At 36.5% G+C, this 21,613-nt stretch overlaps 1 protein-coding gene across 3 annotated transcripts in view; it reads right to left on the bottom strand.

Annotated features, from left to right (window-relative positions):
* The window catches only part of frem2a (FRAS1 related extracellular matrix 2a), a 150,294-nt gene that overhangs the window by 65,226 nt on the left and 63,455 nt on the right, over positions 1–21,613 (bottom strand). For 2 of the 3 annotated variants that reach the window (XM_005155380.6, NM_001137657.1), the window contains 2 exon segments: positions 15,702–15,827; positions 13,714–13,965 (listed from right to left, as the gene is read on the bottom strand). In XM_005155380.6, the coding sequence (XP_005155437.2) occupies positions 13,714–13,965; positions 15,702–15,827 (378 nt within the window). 3 annotated transcript variants of the gene reach the window in all.

Raw genomic sequence — 21,613 nt, 5'->3', positions numbered from 1 at the left:
TTATTCTAAAGTCTTACCAAATATATATTATTGTGCTCAATTAAATTTTAAGCTTAATGATCGCTGGCTCACTGCTAAGGCAAAATCTTTGGAAAACAGAAACGAGAGTATAGATTTCAGTTCATAATATTTACATAATGCTGAATCCATTGGAAAAAACTGAATGCAAAAGATGGAATTGCTGACAAAAGCTTATGAAACTGAGGAGGCTGATCAAAATTGATAAACATCAGACTGTAAATGAATACAGAGATCCAAAACAAAGTATTTTTAAGCATATAACATAATATAAATGTTGTCTTTTGCTACACTTTGTGCTGTTGACTTAAACACAAACTAGCAATTTGTCTGTACATTTAGAAATGACGCATAGACACTGGCAAAATAAAGACAAGAAAGGCTGTGCTGTGCATTAATGTATTTATCGCTTCAGTCATCTACTTGATGCTTTGTTTTCTTTGTCAAAACAGATCTATCATACAGTACATACAGCATATAGTTTGTCAGACTCATAAGTGAGATAGTGAAGAACAGAATGTTTTTTTTTTTTTTTTTTAAGAGAAGCGCTTCACTCCTGTTTAAGCAGCCAGAATGTCCTGCAGTGTTGACCAAATGTTTCATTGGACTCAAAAGTCTGCTTATGCTGGAACTAGTTTCCACTAGTTTTTTTCGCTGTAATCTTTATCTCTCCAGCAGAACATCTCTTCAGTTTTAATCTGCAGTGTGCTCAGTCGCTGCCGGCCAAACAACACTGAGCTCGGCATCCGGACTATGTTTGTTTTGATGCAGTTCATTAGCTCTCAGAGAGAGACAGCAGTGTGCAGTGCAACTTCCAGACTCAGTCCAGCACACTGCTCACCAATTTACAGAAAAAGCAACACTATTTTGAAACTACTGTTCCATTACGCTCCTCCAAACATGATTTTTTCCTAAGCTTTGGTTATTTACCAACACTTTTTAAAGTCATGTGAAAAGGAGAGTGCACCCTTTCCTTTGAATCCTTTGGCTTTATGTATCAAAATGAAATAAAAAACCTCTGGTCCTTAAAATTTGGCATATTCAATTACTTCGTGGATTTTACCTATTGTGGGCTATATTTAGAACATAATTCCAGCGAATAAATGGGGGACCACTGTAATATATATATATAAGAAAAGCACTATACAAAGAAACATAAATTGAACTGAATTGAATTGAATTGAACTGAAATGAACTGAAATGAATTGAACTGAACTGAATAAAGGAGTTTGTGGTCAAGTCATCATTTCTGAGGTGGCATTTACACTAATGCACTTTTGTTTTAAAATCTCTCACGTATTTTTCTTAAGCTTTTTTTGTATATATGTCTGGTTTCCACATTGGAATCATCGACTGGCAAAACAGGCATTTTGACAATGCTAAAGACTCATTTGTAGCTTGGAAACACTACTGTTCTTTCAGTATAAAGAGAAATGCAGACTACTGAAATAGAAGGCTTGTTTATCCACAATCACGCTCTGATTGGTCTTCTGGACTATTGCGTATCATTCCCTGATTGGTCAAGCCCCTCTCATATGACCATTGCACAACAGGTAGACCTTTTTAAAGTCATGTGAAAAACAGTGCACTCTTTCCTTTAAATCCTATGGTTTTATGTATCAGGATGCAATAAAACATCATCTGGTCCTTAAAATTTGGCAGATTCAACCACAATAGCACATGCCACGTTACATCACATCATATTTTATTTCACAAAAATAAATTCACAATGGAGAAGCTGTCTGTGAAAATTAAGTACATCCCATGATGCAATGCAATGTCAGCAACAACAACAGTTTTCTGTACAACTCTAGCAATCTCTTATTCTGTTGTGGAGAGATTTTAGCCCACTCTTCTTTACAACAATGTTTCACAAACTGTTCAATGTTTAAGCAGGTCTCATAAGGTCCTGCCACAGCATTTCATTATTTGAACATAATTCATTTGACTCTCAGTTGTAAATTTGTTGGTGTGGAAGTTTGTTGCAGCAGTAGCTGTCAGTCTCACATTTAATTCAAGAACCCTCTGGTATATACTGCACAGTGGTTTCCCGCCATAACACAGTTCACCTATCGCAATCTCACAGTTTCTTGGATTTTTTTGTTACAATTTGACATGCTTTTTTTTTTTTTTTTTACAGTGCATTGTGTTCTACTTCCTGATTAGCGCATAGTTTTCTGCGTCCTGATTGGCAGTAGACCATTGTCAATCACTCTCCATCATGCCTGACACTACAGAACATGTTCAGCTAGCCAAATTGACATAAATCTTTGATCGCTAGCAGTGTGAATCTGATGTGCTGTACTGTATGTTTGCAAGTTTTCTCCCCAACAAACCCCATAATGTCGATGAAACATTCTGCATCGTTAAAGGCATCCAAACGGCTGAGTAGAATGCTAACCATCACACAAAATGTTGGATGCTGAGGGAAGATAGAAGTTTCGCGAGTGTTTAAACAAGAAAGTGTGAAAATAGTGTGGTGAAAGGGTTTTACAGTCTTAACACATCTATAATAATTGTAGATGTATATTGATACACCTGATTGCTTCAAGAATTTCACCTATTGCAGGTTATATATATAGGCTTATAAAGGCTTAGTTGTCCACAAACACGCTCTAATTAGTCTTCTGAACTATTGCGTATTGTTCCTTGATTGGTCAAGCCCCTTGCATATGACCAGGTACAGTACAAATGCCGGCACAATATATGTATGACCAGCAGAGCCGGAAAAAGGCATATGCGAGCTAAGCGGATACTTAGGACCTGTGGCCACCAGAGGACCCCCAAGCGTGCAAAAAAGAACTGACTTTCGTTTTCAATGCATAATGGTGATTATACAAAATGCATTATTTAATGAAAAATTTAATTATCTAGGAATTATCTAGGCTACATCTAAGGCAGTTGTTTCTGCAAAAAGAATGAATGTAGAAATGTCATATACATTTTTTTTTATGATAAGCAACATAGCTACAGCAAATAAAATCGATAATGTGTGTTTTAGATTTATAGTGTGTGAATAATCAAGGATTGACAATACTTTGTTTTATTGGTTGCACCGATAAAATCCTACTTAGGGTCCCCTGAAGGCTTGTGCTGTCCCTGATGTCCAGTGAGTGTGAATGGTCATGTATCCTGTGTTTTAGGCTGTATTGTTTTATCTGAAATGCAACAAAAGTGGTCAAAGACTGTTCATTCATTCATTCATTAATTTTCTTTTCAGCTTAGTCCCTTTATTAATCTGGGGTCGCAACAGCGGAATGAACCGCCAACTTATCCAGCATATGTTTTACACAGTGGATGCAAACATAACCAGACAGCCATGTTCTTTTTACAGAGAAAAGGCTTTTTCCTGGCAGCCCTTTCTAAACACACCATGCTTGCTCAGTCTTTTTCTAATTAACTGGGGCTCATAGTATCTGATATGCAACTATTGGCTTTTCTGCAGATTCTCTGAGCATTGCATTGTCTGACCTTGGAGTGAATTCACTGGCATGTCCACTCCTGGAATGATTGTCAACTGTATTGTAGTTTTTTCTACTTATGAATTATCTTCATCGCTGTAGAACGAGGGGCTTTAAACATATTGGAAATAACTCTCAAACTGATGGACAGCAACACTTGTTTCTCTGTGATCATTGCTGTCTTTCTTCCTTGAAGAAACTAAATCAACTAGCAAACTGTTCATATTTTGGCTTTGTGCTGAAAATCAGTTAATCAATAAGATTTGATCAACAGCACTCTGCTGCTATTTACTCTCTTAATTCCTAAAATGAAGCAGTAAGGATGCGCTTTATTTTTTACACATGGCTTCATTTGGCTCTCTTTCGTTAAATAAATAACAACACAGTGTTAATATTACATGTGTCGATATTCACCAAAGATTGTTCATTGCTTTCCACAGGTTTAAAATATACTTGCGGTGCTAGCCAGATTGAAACACACCTTTTACCCACATCACATAAATAGCTAACTGTATGCAACAAACAAAACATAATTTGATTTTAAACAATATTTATATTTATTAATAAACTGTTATAAACTATTTCTGTTCAATGGATTAAAAAAGACTGGTAACTTTAAAAAGAAATCCACTATTTCTCCTACTTTTATGCCTTTTCAGAGCCATGTGCACCCAATGACAGGTAAAATCTGCTTCTATCTCGCATTCAAGTTCCGGTTTCTTCATTAGCATGACATTTTGTACAGTATTGTAAAAGCATTTTCGATGTATAAAATATGTAATATATTGACATCATCAAATTACAAAAATATACAGGAAATGAGAAATATATTACAGAAAAGGAATAAAAACAGACAATATCTCAAATAAATATAATAATTTCAATTTTAAAACATGTAGATTATTTAAATAAGGCAAATGAGTTGATTAACTGTTTCTAATGCTGTACAAATATTTTTCAGCTAATTTAGATTTTGTCCTCCTTCGTAATTTTGTCATCTCTGAGAAAATTTTCCACTATGTAATCGATTGCGGATGTTTGGTTATAGTGAGCGGATACAAAAAAAGTGTAAAAGGATGATGATAATACAAAAAAGTGGCGCTAAATACTTCTATAATATATATATATATATATATATATATATATATATATATATATATATATATATATATAGTACGCTAAAAACATTATGCGAGCAGAGTAGTATAAATAATGTAGTAAAATAATGTATAAAATCAGTATGTGAGAAGTACTATTTCCGGCGAGAATTTGAAGTGTGCATCCGATGCATGTTGCGGTATCCCATGATGCCCTGTGAGACAATTCATGAATGGGAGTGAAGCAACTGAAGTGGGTAGGTCACGTTATCATGACAAAATTGCATATGTAGTACGTCCGGATTCCATTCATACTGTTCACATTCATACCGTATAGAACATACTTTTCTATTGACGATTAGTACTTTTAAATTTAATTGCAGTACCTACTGAGTAGGCGATTTCAAATACAACCTATGTGTGGGAAGCACTATTGTATTTGCTTAATCTTAAGACTTGCAATAGAACAGATTTTTTTGTCCATACAGTCTACTGTACATAAAACCACAGATGTCAAAGAGGGTTTACTTTCTTTTTCACATGACTGTGATCTCATGCAGAATTATGAGTGAGGCTCATTGTAAATACGTACCTATACAGACAGTATAATTCACTGCAGTGAATTAATACTGGCTGTCAATTAAAAAAGTCTCACTTCCACACAGTTCCTAAAACAATATCATATTTTACCAAAAAACAATTGTAAATTACTATATGTCTGCATCTTATGTCATATATTCATTCCCTGATATTTCTTTGGCTTAGTCCCTTTATTCATTCATACATCATCATTCCACAGCAGAGTAAACCGCCAACTTATCCAGGTTTTACACAGCAGATGCCCTTCCAGCTGCAACCCAGTACTGGAAAACACATACCTCATGTCTTTGTACTTATTGGGAAAATCGGAGCACCGGGAGAAAACCCACATGAACACAGGTAGAACATGCAAACTCCACACAAAAATGCCAACTGACCCAGCCGGGCCATGAACTAGTGACCTACTTGCTTGTGAGGTGGCAGCGCTAACCACTGAGCCACCATGTCAGCAAAATGCTCAAGTATAAGATTATGAAATTAAATTCTATGAAATTAAAGTTCAATAACCGAACAGGCAAGAGCCATGGGAGCAAAGCAAGGCTAGTAGCACAAGTGTCAATGAACGAAGCCATCTACTTTGTTACAGTGTTCTATAGATTATGTAAACGAATGTAAACTCACATTTAAAATGTAACGTTAAAGGAATGTCTGACAAAAAGGTTGTTTGACAAAGACATTCTTTTACTGAGGGCTTATTTGTACATAATCACTTACCACTGTATCTGAACACAAGTAAAATATTGTAATTTATGCACTTTAAGCTAAAAGATGACTTTACATGTCCATGTTCTTTTCCTTAACTGACCGTGCAAACAGAACAGCACATGTTCTATTGCACAGTTTAAAAAAAATAATTAAATAAATAAATAAATAAAATACAATTATTAATAAACACAACATTAAATCAAGCATGTCTTATGCTGCAAAAGTACATTTTTGCAAAAGTACAAATTTACATGACTTTACTTTGACAAGAAATGAATGCAGATTTCTGGAAAGATGAAGGCATATGACACAATAACCATTTTATCTCGATTGCGTTTTTTTCATAATCGTCATGGAGGCAAAAATCAAAAACATTTTTTTTTATTAACTGCACATTACTTTTATGGTGGACTTGTAGCAAACTTGACTTCAAGTGACAGACACTATTCTTTGAAATGTAGCTGCTTATGTCCATATCTTGCATTGTAAGCCTGACTGGAAAATTTCGACAAAGCATTATTTTATTTTGGAGGCGATTAAATTATTGGTGGGGACATTTTAATAATCTGTGGATATTGGTGGGTACTAGGGATGTAACGGTATCAGAATTTCATGGTACGGTAATACCTCGGTATGAATGTCACGGTACGGTATTTATTGAATCATTTACAGGAAAAAACAAAACTTATGAAAATACTTCAAAAAAGTGCCAAAAGTGTCAATGACATACAAATTAGCCATCTATCTGTAAGCTTTGAAACAGGAACTTCAATTTTAATAACAAAAAAATATTAAACCATGTAAAAAAATAAAGTTTAAATTTAGTAGTGTTGAAAAATCACATTCAACATTTAATCACTCACTCACTTAGATAGAGATGGGTTTAAAGGAAAATTATCATATAAATATAATCTGGTAAAAGCTGGTGTCTCTGGGTATTTACAATGTCCCCTGCAACAGAAAAAACCCCTCTCATTTGGGACTGAGGTTTCTGGGACAAGAGAAATATGACTTGGCCCAGGTTGACAGCAGTGGGGAACGTTGTGCATTGTCTTTCCCCCACTTGAGAGCACAAACCATGAGTGAGATAGAGATCTCATGTCTGCATCAATCTGAACAGTGTGCTGTGTTTCTGCAGTCCCCATGACTGATTATTAGTCGTATTCCCCAACTTGCAGGCACGTGCACACACAGTGCTCAACCTGTGCAGTGCACATGCCCTTTTTAGTCTTTGATAGAATGTTCCGTTCCAAAATGATCAAAAGTGCCCCCGCGACGCGACATACCCTCCGTCCCCGCTTTACAGTACGCGCGCGACAACACAGCTGATAAGAACTCGCGCGACAACACAGCTGATAAGAACTCGCGCAAAAACACCACTATTCAGGACGCGCGCGGCGACAACACCCGCTTTAGAGTTTTACAGCTCTTTTTGATCCCCGCTTCTAGCAGCACACTCCATTTCCGCATTACTGGATCTGTAGCGACAACAGACCGCAAGGGATTATGGCCAAGCCTGGGCTTATGGGAATTGTAGTTTTCCGGTACCTCCCGTTCGCTTCATTCACCTGAGCAAATTTTCTCAGAAGACTTATAGTTTTACCGAGTCATGCGACTACGGTAATATCGAAAAAAATTAATATTGCGGTATGACGGTATTTACAATACCGTTACATCCCTAGTGGGTACACATCCCCTCCATCCATGCTAATTCTACGCCCTTGAATATAGGGACTAATATGTACTTTTAGTCTATAAATACGGACCCTTTAGGTACAAATGTGTACCTTTGTTTGCAGCTCACGTAGCTCTATTTCTAAGAGCGTAGTATGTTATTTACAAAGACGTAAAACTATGTGCATGATGCAATGTAGTAAAACCTTAAAACAGTAAGTTTTTCTTTCTGTTTTGCAAAAACGTCGCTACAGGCATGAGCCTGTGTTGGCTAAATCAGTTCTCGTGTTAAGGACACATACACACAAATGAGACAAAGTATCTGAGGTTTGGGCTGAATTTTCAGCTGTAGTTTTGACCTTCTTTTCCCGCTTGTTGAGATCTTCTCTCCAGCATTCAGAGATAAAATCATTCCTGCATCGCCTGAGGGAGTCAACCTTTGTCTGTTTACCTGCAAACTCTTACCCCACACACACACACACACACACACACACACATACACAAGCAATCTCTTTCTCATATATATATACACTCTGTTTCCTCATGGTGTCTGATCATTTGGGGAGGATGTTCTGCTTTATTTTGCTGGAGTGATGTTTATCTCTCCATCTGCAGTAAACCACACAACATAAATCTAAATGACACAGACAATAGCCTAAATAAAACCAGACTCTCATCATTCTGATCTAAACATTCGATAAACAAAAGAAAAACAAAAAACCCGGAAATGATGCACAACCTACTTGAGCGGCCCCTACTAGGGCCATCAGATCAATAATTCATGTGTAGGCATATGCAAGGTGTGTGTGTGTGTGTGTATGTGTGTGTGTTTGTGTGCACAAGAGAGAAACAGAGGAACTGAGGAGAGCGGCGTGATACAGATTTAGGGGGTATGCAAAAATGTCAGACAAAATTTCGTTTTTGCAATTCACAGTCAGCATTTCATAAGTAGAAAAGGCGGAGAAAAACAAACCTCTTCTCTCTCTAACACACACACACGCACGCGCACACACACACACACACACACACACACACACACACACACACACACACACACACACACACACACACACACACACACACACACACACACACACAGATCACATCTGGCTGTTTTTCCAGCCTCTCCCATATGAATGTAGTCTAGCATTTCAAAAGAAGTTAAAAGAATTAAATAAATTAGCATGATGTTAATCTATGCAAGTTTTATGTAAAATGCAAAGCTTGATTGCACTACCATTCAAAAGTATAGACTAATATCAAGTTTTTGACGGAAGTCTCCACTAAGACTGCATTTATTACAGCTATATCTTTAAAACGAGTGACGCGGTGGCGCAGTAGGTAGTGCTGTTGTCGCACAGTAAAAAGTTTGCTGGTTCAAGCCTCGGCAGGGTCAGTTGGCATTTCTGTGTGGAGTTTGCATGTTCTCCCCGCGCTAGCGTGGGTTTCCTCTGGGTACTCCGGTTTCCCCCACAGTCCAAAGACATGCGGTACAGGTGAATTCTGTAGGCTAAATTGTCCGTAGTGTATGAGTGTGTATGGATGTTTCCCACAGATGGGTTGCAGCTGGTAGGGCATCCACTGCGTAATGCATATGCTGGGTAAGTTGGTGGTTAATTCCGCTGTGGCGACCCCAGATTGATAAAAGGACTAAGCCGAAAAGAAAATGAACTAATGAAGGAATGAATATCTTTAAAATATTTAGATTTCACAATTTTATATATTTTACAGTACAATACAATAAAAAAACAGTATTTTATTTTTCCATTGTAAGATCAAAGTTAACAAACATAATGCATCAGTACATAATAAAAGATGACTAGAGCCCCTATCATACACCTGCGCAATAAGGCGCAAGACGTCTAATTTGTTGATATTTTCAGACCAGCTCAACTCTCTGATTTTCCCGTTTTTTGCCACGTTGTTTAAATAGCAAATCTACTTGCGCCACTTTGTGGACTCTTGAGCGTGCTGGTCTATAAAGGAGGAGTGTTGAGGTGCATTGTTGCCGCGTTGCTATTTTGAGAACCTGAAGTAGACCGTGCCATTGACCAGCTAAAAGCTTGTCTAAGTCCAGCGCAGAGTGTGTTAGTTACGTGCTTATGCAGGTCTAAATGCTAACACATTGCTAAATACACACAGTATGAACAACAATACACAAATATCTTTACATATTAAAACAATTTTTACAAAAATGATTATTTTCTACATATAAAAAGCACTGCCTCCATGCCTTCCTCACCTCGGGGCTTTTTTCAGTTTATTCATGACAATCTGCATTTCTATAATGTTATTATTATTTATTTAATTATTCATTCATTCATTTTCTTTTTAGTTTAGTCTAATTAGTTTAATAAGCACAATATACTCAAAACACACCCATAACTCACTAAAACAATCATAAGTACAACTCTGTTAGATCATGCGCCGCAGTGCAAAGCGTATTTTTCCATCCTTAAAATAGCAAAAGTGGATTCAGACACACTCTTAATGTTTTTGCCCCATTCGCTTTTGATTTGCATAGCAATGTTTTGGCTTCTTCTATTTTGCGCTTGCTCTTCCTATGATCATTTACTTTTTACCTTAGCTCACCTACTCTGCAACTGAAATCACATACTTCCTTACTGCATAACACAAGTTAATTTAGCCATACCTGACCCTCCTTCTCCAGTTATTAATAGCCATATATTGTATGCATGATTATATTTTTCAAGTTCTTTCAAGTTCTGTATTAAATAAAGAAATCTTACCCTCCGAACAGTTATTTTACAATAAATGTATAAAGCCTTTGAGGGCCTCAAAACCTTTCCATTACGCATAAACAATCACAAAAGGTTGAAACAACACCCTCATTTGCAGCTCTATCCCTGAATTTAAGGAGTGTTTTGCTACTGCAGGCTGTTGATTGATGTTTTGGTGTTTTAAGCCCAGATTTACTGATAACGGCCTCCATTAGAGGCAGATACAATCTAATATCCTTAGGTTATTGTAACATAGACATGAAGACTGCCCTAAGAATACTTTAGAAGCCTGAGGTGTACTGTTTGTGTGTTAGAAAAAGAGGTTGTAAAAGAAAGCTAAAAACAAAGCGCTAGGAACATCCTTTAATTATACAGTTTTTACACACACAATCACACACATGCACAATTTACACTTTAATACGCACTATTTGTCACATAATGTACACACAGCATGCTCAGTTGACCTTAACTTGATGAAAGCTTTGACTGTTGGGTCTTATAGGAATTACCACTACTCCACATTCACATTGAACTTCACAGGGATTCAGGCCCACAGTTGAGTGGTATAAACAGTACACATGCATGTATACTTTTCACAGTCAAAGTGAGCCAACGGATGAACTCTATGCCTTCCAGTTTTCTCCTGAGTGCAATTTCATGCATTCTGTCTGAGGTGGGCTAAGCCAGCGGCTCCTATTTTCCTCAGCAAACTTTTGAGGGGCGCCATTATAACAGCAAAACAGAGATAAAAGTGCAAAAATCTGTTCGCTTTCCACTGGAAAATAATTAATTCTCTGGCTTTGAGGAGAGAATGTTTTAGAATAACTTAACTTTATCTGCGATTTCAGGCCTCGTAACGCTGGAGCAGAAAGAGACTCCTGTGCGAACTTCAGCGCTGGCCATTTACATGTGCATTGTATCTATTCTGGGTTCATCCGCTGGCTGCTGTATGTGGATGAGACACGTGGAAATTCTGTCGCTGTACGGGGCTTTGGAGAAAGATAAATAGCTCCACGAATATCACTGAGTGTTGAACGAACAAGTAACAAAAACCTATCTGTTTGAGCATGATAGGGATTACAAATAGCTCTAATTTGTGTGGTTCACAGACTAAATTGTAAGAGCACTTCATCATTTTTAGCTTTTTAAAGATGTTAAAGAATGAAAATATGGATATACCTAGGCATAGCTGAATTTCAAGAGTTCAGTATATGGAAATTACATACTGTGAGCTTCAAACATTGTGGTTAACTCGTTGCTTAAGTCTTGTGAGTGCAACAGTCCAGTGTAAAACACAGACTCTGACAATTCAATGTTTTAGATTATGCTATGATTTATGATGATGCTATTATGGCCAGAACATTTTCTTACTGACATTACAGCAATGATAATTTCTCCTTATTTATAAGATCTAACAATGTATTATTCTTACCACGTATGTGGGACTCTTATTTTGAAAACAGCATTATACACTACCTGACAAAAGTCTTGTTGTCGATCCCAGTTGTTAGAGCAACAAATAAAACCTTGACTTCAAGTTGATCATTTGGAAAAGTGGCAGAAGGTAGAGTTTTCTGATGAATCATCTATTGAACTGTCTCCCAGTCGTCACTAATACTGCAGAAGACCTATTGGAGCCCGCATGGACCCACGATTCTCACAGAAATCAGTCAAGTTTGGTGAAGGACAAATCATGGTTTGGGGTTACATTCAGTATCGAGGCTTGCGAGAGATCTGCAGAGTGGATGGCAACATTAACAGACTGAGGTATCAAGACATTTGTGCTGCCCATTGCATTACAAATCACAGAAGAGGGCAAATTCTACATAGGATAGCGCTCCTTCTCATACTTCAGCCTCCACATCAAAGTTCCTGCAAGCAAAGAAGGTCAAGGTGCTCCAGGATTGACCCGCACAGTCACCAGATATGAACATTATTGAGCAAGTCTGATGTAAGACGAAGAGGAGGCATTGAAGATGAATCCAAAGAATCTTGATGAACTCTGGGAGTCCCGCAAGAACACTTTGCTATTCCAGATGACTTTATTATTAAGTGATTTGAGTCATTGCAGTGATGTGTGGATGCAGTCCTCCAAGCTCATAGGAGTCATACACAATATTAATTCTTTTCCATTGCACCATGACTTTATATCCTATAATGTACATTATATCAGTTAAGTGTCAAGACTTTTGTCAAAGTTAGACCTTACTGTCTTAATTAAATATTTAAAAATCAAGAAATGATCATATTTTATTTTGGTCAAATAAGAGTGATCTAAAGGCTTTTGCCTTTCATATAAGCCATTTCTGATACCAAGCGATCAACTAGAAGTCAAGTTATTACTTGTTGTTCTTAAAACTTGGATAGGCGACAAGATTTTTGTCAGGTAGTGTAAAGCTCTCAGGTAATATAACCAGGCTTAGAGTCTTATCATCTTATCTCATTATAGACTATTTTCAAAATGCAAAATTCACGACACATGAATTTTAAAGAAATACAGTGTGTGTACTGGTTTTGGTGGTTTATAAGAACAGATATTTGTATATTGACGTGGATATGACCTAGGTATTAAAACATTGACGTGGTTTTTATTAAACTAGAGCACACAATTCTTCCAAGATTCTAATATCTAAAACTTAAATGGTGATTTTGATGAAATGGTAATTTCTGCAGTCTGTTTAAAACATTTGATTGATTTAAATTAATGTATTGTATTGTGTGACCAAATTATTCAATGACTTACTTCGATTATAACAATGACTAACTAAAATAAAGACTTCACTTAATGTATAGTTGAATTAATCAGCAAATATTGAATGAAATTGTAACTGGAATATTTAAAATCTCCTTCATAAAGATTTCATTTGCTTACCAAGTGAATCACCTGAATGAATGATTTAATGACATAAAGATATTACTTGTTTTATAACTGAAAGAATTACACATTTTGAACGAATCACTTTAATGAATAAATGAGTAACTCATAATTTAGAACCCTTTTCATTTAAAAATAAGATCTACTTTTTATTGATAATATAAAGAGCATTATTAAGATCATTACAAGAGAAAAATAAATCACAAGGAAATTTCTCACATGAGCACCACAACACACGAGCAAATTATTCAAACCTTCTCCATTTAGAGGTGAGTTGACTTCAGGTCATGTGTACAGCCCCAACTCGGCCCTGGAGGGCCGGTGTCCAGCATATTTTAGTTCCAACCCCAATTAAACACACATAAACCAGCTAATCAAGCTCTTTCTAGGTATACTAGAAAGCTCCAGGCAGGTATGTTGAAGGAATTAGAGCTAAACTATGCAGGACACTGGGCCTCCAGGACTGAGTTTGGACACCCCTGCTCTAAAGAAAACATTTTCTGTTTCTTTACGTGTTCATATGAAATAAAACAAGTTCTTACCATCATCCTGGTCGGGCAGAATGCGGATATTCACAGTGGGGTATTCGGGCCCCAGACGGCCTCCTATAGGCATGCTGAGGGTCACGTTGAAGCTCTCCTCGCTCTCATACAGAGAGTCATCGATGATCACCACACGACAGTGTTTTTCTGTCTCGTCCTTATCAAAGCGCAGGATACTGACCTGCTCCTCTGGACGCGAGATGTAGTCTGAGTAGGACAGAACCGATGTGGGGACAGTTCCTGTGGCAGAGTCTGCAGTAGAAAAGACACACGCAGGGAATTCATTCAGATCCAAAGAAAGTGCTTACAAAGGGATGTGGATAATAAATGTCAGGAAAAGTTTCAAGTAGGAATCTTTAAAGAGATCCCGTTTCAAACCAATTATAGTTTTTTCATGTAAGAGAAAAGTTTAAGCACAAAAACGGAAAGTTGTTTGGAATTAACTATATTGACAACTTCTGGAATTTTGCATAGTAAGAAATGCAATACACAAGTTTCATTTTCAACTCAAGTTCAACTGGATATTTTTTTAAATCTTGTAAAAAGGAAATAATTTCAACAATAAGATTTAGTTTTTAATTTTTTATAACTACTTTAGGTAAAATGAATCGACAATAAAAATCATTCTACAGCATTTATTCAGTAAAAAATGGAAACAGAGCTTGAAATATTAAATTACGCACTAAAGTTAATGTTGAGATGCTCTGTTTTAAGACTTGTCAGGTTTCGTCCTATGTGTAGTACTAGTTTTTTTACACTTCTCTTAAAAACTTTAGCTTTGTTTTATTATGACACTATAAGGGCTGATAGTATATCCAAACTTCAGATTAAAGGGGACCTATTATGCAAAAATCACTTTTATACGGGTGTTTAAACAGTTGTGTGGCAACAGTGTGAATATTACCAGCTTCTAATGATAAAAATGTAATAATTAAATTTTTTATAATCAAACTTAACAAAAACTGCCCGCAGAAACACTTTGAATGACATTCTCCCTTTGTACGTGTCGTGAAAGGGGAAAATCCCCACCCATTAGTCACAATCTCCCCCTCATTAGCATAGAATGTTAGTCTTGTTATTGAATCTGCCTCTATGCTAACGAAGGCATTTGTAGCCCCGCCCTCTTTTGAAAAGAGCACAATCTGATTTGAATTTAAAGAGACAGTCACCAAAATGGCACAATTTGGATCAAAGCCGAAAAGAGGCAGTTTCAAAGAGTTATAAAACATTTTTGGGCACATCTGCCAACAATCCTGTTTTTCCCGAGAGTCTCCAATTCATCTCCCGCCACTCTCCTGTTTTGTTATTTCTCCTGGAAAACAGCCCGTAATTTTACCCCACCCCTGGTCCTCAGCTTTTTGGTACAGTCTGTAACATCCCCGGGTCATTTACCTTATTCAAATCAGCTGGTTCGAATGCTATCACTCGATTTAATGGGCATTACCAGATATGGTTACTACTGGTAGGCTCAGAAGGCTGTTATCATCCATCTACATAGCTACTCAGCTATAGATCACATACGGATGTGGCTGGAAGTTAACAAGGATTATTGAAATTATTTATGAAATTTCCCATTAATTGTATTTCATTAACGTCTACCCGTACCCGTATCCTAAACATAAACCCAACCATTATAGTAATGTAAAAACAGGTCTGTATTTGAAATCTTCTCTATTACTGTAGCTGATTAACCATGCTAATTATTTATATTATTTATGAAATTTCCCATTAATTGTATTTTATTAACGTCAACCCCTACCCCAACCCTAAACCCAACCATCACAATAATGTAAAAACAGATCTGCATCTGAAGTCTTCTCTATTACTATAGCTGATAAACCATCTGGATGGATGACAACAGCCTTCTGAGCCTTTTATCCACTTCTATCAGCTGATAACTAATGATAATGCCCATTTGATCGAGTGGTAACAATCGAAAATGGTGTTCAAATAAAGATTGACAAGGCTGTATATTCTGTATATTTCACCTTGCTGTGTGTGACAGACCACCATGAGCTCCTGGCTCACGTCTCCAGTCCTGCGCACTGGGACAAGCAGCTCTCCAATATCTTCTTCCACAGCAAAGCCGGCCTGAGGAAAGAACACCATGGACTCTGTCAAAAGAAAAAGGAGATAGAGCTCAGTATTAGGACCGCTGTTCTATTATATCAGTCACAGAGGGATTTAGCGGCAAAGACTATTACTGCAGGGCTTTAAAACACCACAGGCAGCGGATTGATTCTTCAGTATATAATTATTTCAAATCACACGCCTCTATACCTGCCGTGTAATGCACATTTATCTTGCACAGAAGGCAAAACACACCTTGCATGAGAAAATAGATTTTTCATATTGAGCGCTTCATATTAGAATTTTAGTGGCCTTTGGACCAAGCGGCATCGATATCTGTCCGTACCGGCTGTGTGTTGCCGAGTAAAACTGTCTTGAGTGAGTGGGAGATTGTTCAGGCATTGCTATTTTCAAATACCGCAGGTCAGGATTGAGTCAACATCTAAACAGGCTTTTTTATAGAACACTGAGGGGGGAAAAAACTCTAGCTAGAGATGGAAAATCTATAGAGAAGACAAAAGTAGCGGTGTTTATGAAGCAGTGATGCACTGGGACCAATCAAAATAAAAGGAGCCCTCTTTGCGTGGCCTGTTCTACTCCTTTCGAAGCAATTATGTGAGACTTTTTCTGCAAAAGATCTCCAATCATCAATCTGCAAGTGGTCGTTTGGCACCAAGGTGAAAGACAGAGCAACAAGCTGCTGTTCAGATAATGGAAGAGAAAGGGAGGAACAGACAGTGAAGAAAACAACACATTTCGAGTGATGTGTTTTCAGTGGTAGGTTTGAATGATAAAGCGCATACTGTGTGAATGCAGAACATTTCGGTGTCTCAGAGTTGGGACTTTTCAAAAATGTATTCACAAATGTGTGGTAAGATTAATTTTGGGCTAAAGGTTTGAACAAATCAAATGTTTACGTTTTACAGATGCTGTTGAAATGTTACTCATTAATATGTAATGAGAAATAAAAATTAAAGCATTTAAAAACATTTTTATTTATTTATCGGGAAATGTAGGCTACCAATATTTGGTATAAAGTTCGCAATCGGTTTTAAACTGGAAATGTTGAATTTTGTCTAAATCAGATGGATGGATAGGTGGATGAATTGACTGTTTCGATTGACTGTTTTGCTTGACTGTGAATGACTGTGCAAACAGCAAAAAAATATTGCTTCTTACCTATAAAGCTTTAAATAATCTAGCTACTGTTTTTCTAACCAAGCTTCTGTCTCCGACCACACTCAGGGCTTCTGGTAGTACCCAGAAAGTCTACTAAAGGGGGTTGAGCCTTCTCATTTATGGCTCCTAAACTCTGGATTATCAGATAATGTCCAAGGATCAGACACACTCTCTCAGTAGTCAATTCTTCCACTCAATCAAAAAGTCAATCTTTTTAGTAAAGCATCCACACAATGCATCACATAACAATATTATGCTTGTGCTTCATGCGGGTCAGCAAGCTAGACAAACCACTGTTGGACTTGCTCCTCCTGTCTTAATACACCAGAGATTTAGTTAGAAATGCTTGTAGCCTTTATATGTTTGTTTCTATGTTTGTTTGTATGACTCCTATTTTCATTTATAGCGCTTCATTTTTGCATTGGCATTTAATATCTCTTGTTCAAATAAATAAAAAAAGCTAAGAAAATTATTTTCTTTGTTCTATATTTCCACCTGCCAATCATCTATGACTTTGAGGACAACACAGACAGTTAATACACAAATACACTTTATTAAACATGGACACATAGACATCATCTATAAAATTACAGGATAATGATGACTGTATATAATGCAATAAATTTGATTGTAAATTTGACTCAATCTTTTTTTTTTTGTAAAATTTTTGTAAAAAGCGCTATACATATAAACTTGAACTGATTGATTGATTGATTGAATGATTGATTGATTGATTGATTGTTTGATTGATTGATTGATTGATTGATTGACTGACTGACTGACTGATTGATTGATTGATTGATTGATTGATTGATTGATTGATTGATTGATTGATTGATTGATTGATTGATTGATTGATTGATTGATTGATTGAAATTAAAATTACATCACATCAAAAATTTTAAATGTAAAAAAAATTAAAAATTTTACTGTTCATATTTAATATAAATTTAAATTTTGTACCGTTACTTGCAAATCTGTTCCATATTCTGTTTTTACAGAACCTAAAACTATATTTTTGGAAACTTATCTCTTTAATTATCATGTCTATTTAACATTTATTTCTGCTAGAAACCATCATACAAATTATAATTTTATTTTTCAAACCTGTTACTTGCATCTGTTTCAAATTCTGCCGTTATTCCCCAAAAAATATATTTCTGTAATTTAGTGTTTCGTTATAAATGCATAACAAATAAATATTAATGGATTTAAACATGTTAGTGTGGTAACAGGATCCCAAAAACACATTAATATGTGCAGCATTGTGACAACAAATCACTATATTCAGCACCAATTTATGCACCACAGGTTTTTGCAAGAAAGTGTGAATGAGAAACACGCAGAACACTGTCTGCTGTTCAGTCTGAGTGATGACTGCTCTTCTGATAAAAGAATGAATCTCACAGCCCTCAAGACTCAAATACCGGCTGTGAGAAAAGAATAACAATGAGTCCGATCTCTATAGCCTCTCAGGTATAAGACTTGCGTATTAAGAGCATCTCTTACCCTCACGCTGGAAACTCGCATGCATGAGGGGCCAAAATAATGACCCTGTTTTGTAGGGATCAAAAACAAGACAGATATGAAAGCAAAGTCCTGTGCATTTACATTCAGCTCTTCAGTCCTCTGCAGACTTTTGATTTACAGAACATGGCAAGAAAGGAACTTTTTTTTCTAAAATATTCTAAGTCAGTCTTAATAGATTAACTGAAACAAAATTGCAGTACTTTTCCATTTTCACTTTGAACGAAAATAATGCTGTATATAATGAATTAGGTAATTAGGTTTTTTATATAAATATATATACTTTTTACAATAAAAATTAATAAAATGTTTTTAAACAAGATCTAAACAGCAATATTATTAAAAAGTAAAGTCAAAAAACGGTATTTTGAAGCTTTATAATACAAATAAAAAGGATTTTGAAGCTTTAACGTAAATGAAAAACGGGGAGTTTGCATAAACGTGGATTGTGTATGTGTTTGTTGCCTCATTACAAACATTTGCAGCAAATTTCACAATATGAATGTTAAACTAATAAAAGATACATTAAATGAGACCAAATGCCTAATCAGGGAGGGTCTAAATACATTTTTAATCTGTATATCCTGCACTTTGCATTCTGATAGACACTCAATGGTCATGGCTGCCTGCTTCACAAAACAGCTTCTTTTTAGGCAACATACAGTCTATATACATTCTTAGCTTATATTTATACATTATTTCATTATTTTGCTTTGGCTTAATCCCTTATAAATCAGGGGTCACCACAGTGGCATGAACTGATGACTTTTTCGGCATATGTTTTATGCAGCGAATGCCCTTATAGCCTAAACCGAGCATTGGGAAACACTTATACACTCTCGCATACACACGCATATACACACACACACACACACACACACACACACACACACACACACACACACACACACACACACACACACACACACTAAGGCCATTTTTGTTTACCCAATTCACCTGTACTTTAGACAATGTCTTTGGGGGAGAACATGCAAAATCCAAATAGAAATGCCAACTGGCCGAGCCAGAACTTGAACCACTGAGAACTTTTGCTTTGAGGAAACAGTGCTGAATGAAAGATGACAAATTTCTTTAAATATATAAATTGTGTTTTTGCATTGTAAGATGCATTCTAAGAGAGCAGGTTTGATGGCCTTTGTGCAAGGGACATTATCATTTATCAAATGTAATGCAAATTAGAACTGCTATGCACATCATGTCTGACTGCCTATTTGTGAAATACAGTTTCCTGTCTCCAAAGAAATGCATATTGCCAGTTCCAGGCATGGCTGTGTTTTTTGTCTAACAAATGGCCGGGTGATACTTTCAGGCATAGATTTGTGTACTATACGTGTAATGGCAGTTTTAGTTTCAGCTGAAGTAGTAAAGAGATTTTTTTATGAACGCTACAGCGACAATGAGTTCCCATTGAAGGATTCTGCTTTGAAAATACCCAAAAAAAACCTCCCTGGTTTTTTCTCTTCATTAAATTCACAACATAACCACTGAGTGACCGTGCCACCCCTCCCCAATACGTAGCACGTTTAATAAAAGCTTACTTAACTAAAAAACAAGAGGGAAAATTGTGTTTTAGTCTCTCTGTCATTTTCATGTGCAACTCTTATTATTCAACTATGCCTGGGTATATCCAGATTTGTATTCTATGGCACCTTTAATACAAGATGAAAATTAGACATTCTTTAGAGAATTGAGCTATATATATATCAGTCAAACATGGTGATCAATTCTCACGTCCTTCCTACACATATTCTAAATGTCATTTATCAAATGTGTATTGTAACCCCCACAAGCCATTATTTTGTTTTGCTACATCTTGTTTTACAGACACACAGTATTGTTTTAATGATTAAAAGCATATCTTTTTGCAGCGTAGATGTTTTGACCTCTAAAACAAACTACTTTAATAGTGCTCCAGCAGCCAAAGGTAAAGCCATTTAAACCTTCATTAAAGAACACAGAATGCAAAGTTGAAGTAAGCATCTTTAAAATGCCTTTCTTCTTCCTCAGTGCTCTTCTTCACTAATGAGCAGTGAAAGGCTCAGGCTGTAAAGCAGGAAGCTTGTCAAACCATCCCGAACACAGATGTGCCTTTTTGTCTGAGCCCACGGGTCGCTGTATGCCATCATGTGTGGCAACTGGGTCAGACTGGTCTCCAAAGAGCCTCTTGCGCTCAAATATTAATGCCCGCGACCTCACACTGCCACTTGCACATAAACGCTAAAAGGATAATTAACCTGAGAGGGGAAAAAACTGCACGCGGAGCACCAGGACCGGCCTCGTCTGACTGCGTCACGTTAAGCCTCCCGTGGGGCTTCAGCCTCCGCAAACAAACCCCTCTGTAAGACTGATAATTAGCTCACTGGGGAAGCAGAGCTGTTTGCCTTTTTTTCTAAGGAGAAATAACTTCAGCAAAGATAGCGGGGCTTAAGTAACATTCAGATGGAAACTATCGCAGCGTTTGGGATTATAGAAGAAGATTTTAATTATCCAGGGACCCCGAGGAGGTGACAATAGAAAAAGTGAAACACAAAAGCCTCGGGTTATTGCCGCTGCACATCTAAATATGGTAGTAATTGTGAAAATATAAAATGATAGTTTTCTGTTTTCAATCTAAATGAATGCCATATATAATATAATATAACATGGTAGGTAAACAGATACTTTTAAAACGTGTGCCTTAAAATCATTAATTAAAATTTGACTGACTTTTTTTATGTAAATTAGGTCTTCAGTAGAAAATAAATGCTTCATGTAGATTATGTACTTTGGCTTTAAGGGTCAAACAACAACTAATAAAGTCAAGAATATTGGTGCTATTCTGGAGTGAGATGTGAGTTTCAGTAGTCATGTCAAAGCAGTAACTACATCAGCATACTATCATCTCAATAACATTGCAAGAATTTGATGCTTTGTTGTTTTTAGTAAAGACTTAGAGAAACTTGTTCATGCTTTTATCAGCAGCAGGGTGGATTACTGTAATTGACTCATCACTGGCCTTTCCAAAAAGACAGTCAGACAGTTGCAGCTCAACTAGACTTTATTTTAAGGCTATATGAAGAAACAAACACCTATTTTATGAAAAATCAGTCTTGTGAACTCTTGC

The sequence above is a fragment of the Danio rerio genome, chromosome 10 (assembly GCF_049306965.1).
Source record: "Danio rerio strain Tuebingen ecotype United States chromosome 10, GRCz12tu, whole genome shotgun sequence".
NCBI lineage: Eukaryota > Metazoa > Chordata > Actinopteri > Cypriniformes > Danionidae > Danio > Danio rerio.
Note: the sequence above shows the minus strand (reverse complement) of the source record. Positions and strands in the feature narration are given on the sequence as shown.